This window comes from Arachis stenosperma, chromosome 10 (assembly GCF_014773155.1).
Source record: "Arachis stenosperma cultivar V10309 chromosome 10, arast.V10309.gnm1.PFL2, whole genome shotgun sequence".
NCBI classification, from domain to species: Eukaryota; Viridiplantae; Streptophyta; class Magnoliopsida; order Fabales; family Fabaceae; genus Arachis; species Arachis stenosperma.
This window is the reverse complement of record NC_080386.1, coordinates 27869844-27872201: the sequence shown is the minus strand read 5'-3', so window position 1 is coordinate 27872201 and position 2358 is coordinate 27869844. Positions and strand designations below refer to the sequence as shown.

Here is a 2358-nt window from a genome sequence, read left to right as displayed (position 1 = left end):
ATCACACTAACAAGTAACAAATTTTATCATTTACCAACTACAAGTAAAAAAACCGAAAATACTGAAATCTAAACGCGAAATTGAAATAACAAAAGTACGAAAGCTAGCAATACACCTAATCATGTCCCTGTGTGTGCTCTGCTCCTCAGAGCTGTGGGCAACTCCGACGTGTGTGGCCGGGCTGCCGACAAAGCCCACATCTCTTTGGCCGGTTCGGGTCTGCCTCGTCCATATTGGTCCGTATCCGAGTGGACCTCGGACGACCCTCTCTCGCACGCCTCTTATTCGGGTCTGGGATGACAGTCGGCCCGTCATATGGTGGCCAGAAATCCTCCAGAATGGGAGGTGTGAAACCCATCCGATACACACTGAAGACCGAACTAAGACGATACACCTGGTGGACGTAAGGCTCCCATGTAAGCCGTGAGTAGGCACAGCATGCCAGTGTGTGGGGACACGGGAAATGAAGTGCCTGGAAGTATCCACAGTCACATGTCTGAGATGCAAGCGAGACTCTGTAGCTACCCAGTGAGAAAGAACCAGTAGGAGTCGTCTATACACTTCACCAAGTGCTGACTAAATTATTGTCTTGTTCCCTACTGCGCCTCAGCCTCTCTCCTTTTGCGAACAAATAATTCGGCCAACCTTCCATATGTTGCCTTCACTAGCGAGCACACAGGTAGGTTTTTGACACCCTTAAGGATTGAGTTCACACACTCAAAGATATTCGTCGTCATGTGTTCGAATCTATGCCCCTCATCACAATTCTGTGTCCACAATGAATACTCAATCCGGTTCGCCCATTCACACATCGTCGGGTCTTTAGACCTCAGAATATCAAACCAGTAATGAAACTCGACCTCTGTCTTAGCGTACACCGCATTCACAAGTAGCCTCTTTGCGTCTTTTTCCTTGAAGGTTAGGGCAAAATTTGCCGTTACATGTCGAATGCAGAATGCCCGGTATGCAGACGGAGGTAACCATCCTCCGTCAGGAGCCTCAAGCGCGGCCTTGATGCCGTTATGCCTGTCCGATATAACCAGCAGACCCAACTGCGGTGTCACATGCTCATGCAGGTGGGAGAGAAAGAAGGCCCACGACTCAGCATTCGCACCCTCGACTAATGCGAATGCCACATGGAGTATGTTGGAGTTCTCGTCCTGTGCAATCGCGACAAGCAATGTTCCCCCATACTTGCCATAGAGATGGGTGCCGTCAATACTAACTAGGGGCTTGCAATGACGGAATGTCTCGATACACGGTGGAAACGTCCAGAATAGTCTGTGAAAATAAGCTTGAGACTTGTCCAGCTGTCCACCAACACGAACAGGACTCGTCCTAAGGACTGCAACAGTACCAGGCATCATCAACTGGACTCTTAACACCCACCTTGGAAGCTCGTTGTACGACTCATCCCAGTCACCATAGATGAGGGCAACAACCTTCTGCTTGGCCAACCAGACCCTCCTATATGTCGGCCTAAAACCAAAGTGTGCGGCGGTGGCATTTAGGAGCACCTTGATGCTGACGGATGCATCAGCCCTAATCATTGGCATAATGAATGCCGATATCACATGGTAATCCAAACTCCTGTGGTCGCTGGAGATGGAGGTGGCGAGACATGTATGCGGTCCGTTGTAGCGTTTGACTTCCCAAAGGCCCTTGCGCTGTCGGAGACTCAGGCGAATCAACCAGGTGCACCCATTCCCGAATTCAAAACACTTGCCCACATACCGGCGATAGTCAGACTCCATGACCTTGTACTGTACCCCTCGACAGATGCTGTAAGTCTTCACATTTAACAGGGCCTCATCTTTATCCTGAAATTACTGACCAACCTGAAACTCTGTCAGACCTGCAGACCCTTCACCATCTCTAGCGCCAAATCCAGTCGGCTGCCCAGGAACCCCCTCCTGCCTTATGGCATCCAAGTCCAAAGAGAAAAAATATGGAGGATACTGCTGTATGCCAGAGCTAGAACTACCGCCCGCCCCAGCAGGCTCACTTGCTCCGACATCATCGCCACTGTCATCAGCAATCATATCCGGCTCGACATCATCGTCATCTAGATCATCCAAAAATCCATCTCCAACCCCAGCCGGTGCAGCACACTATAAAGAGGTTCGCGGAAATTCCCCTGTTCTGACCTCGTCGCCTACACTACCGTTGAGATCAACAGCGAACGAAGGGGAGGCAACAGGTTGGACGGGTGGCTCGTACGCAGGGACGGAGGAAGAAGCAACGGCAGGTCTGGAGCTAGAACCGGCTACCGTGGCTAAAGTGGTGGTATGCCGGTTCGAACCCCCCGAGCTGGATACCACGTCAACCAACTTTGCCAACAGTTCTGGTGTCCTCACC

At 50.9% G+C, this 2358-nt stretch overlaps 1 protein-coding gene across 1 annotated transcript; it reads right to left on the bottom strand.

Moving 5' to 3' along the window:
• Window positions 1-596: 596 nt before the first annotated feature.
• Window positions 597-2042, bottom strand: LOC130956932 (uncharacterized). The gene is made up of 2 exons (XM_057883861.1): window positions 1839-2042; window positions 597-1790 (listed from the first exon to the last, which is right to left on the bottom strand). Exons 1-2 carry the CDS (start codon window positions 2040-2042, stop codon window positions 597-599), a joined length of 1398 nt encoding a protein of 465 aa, XP_057739844.1.
• Window positions 2043-2358: the final 316 nt, after the last annotated feature.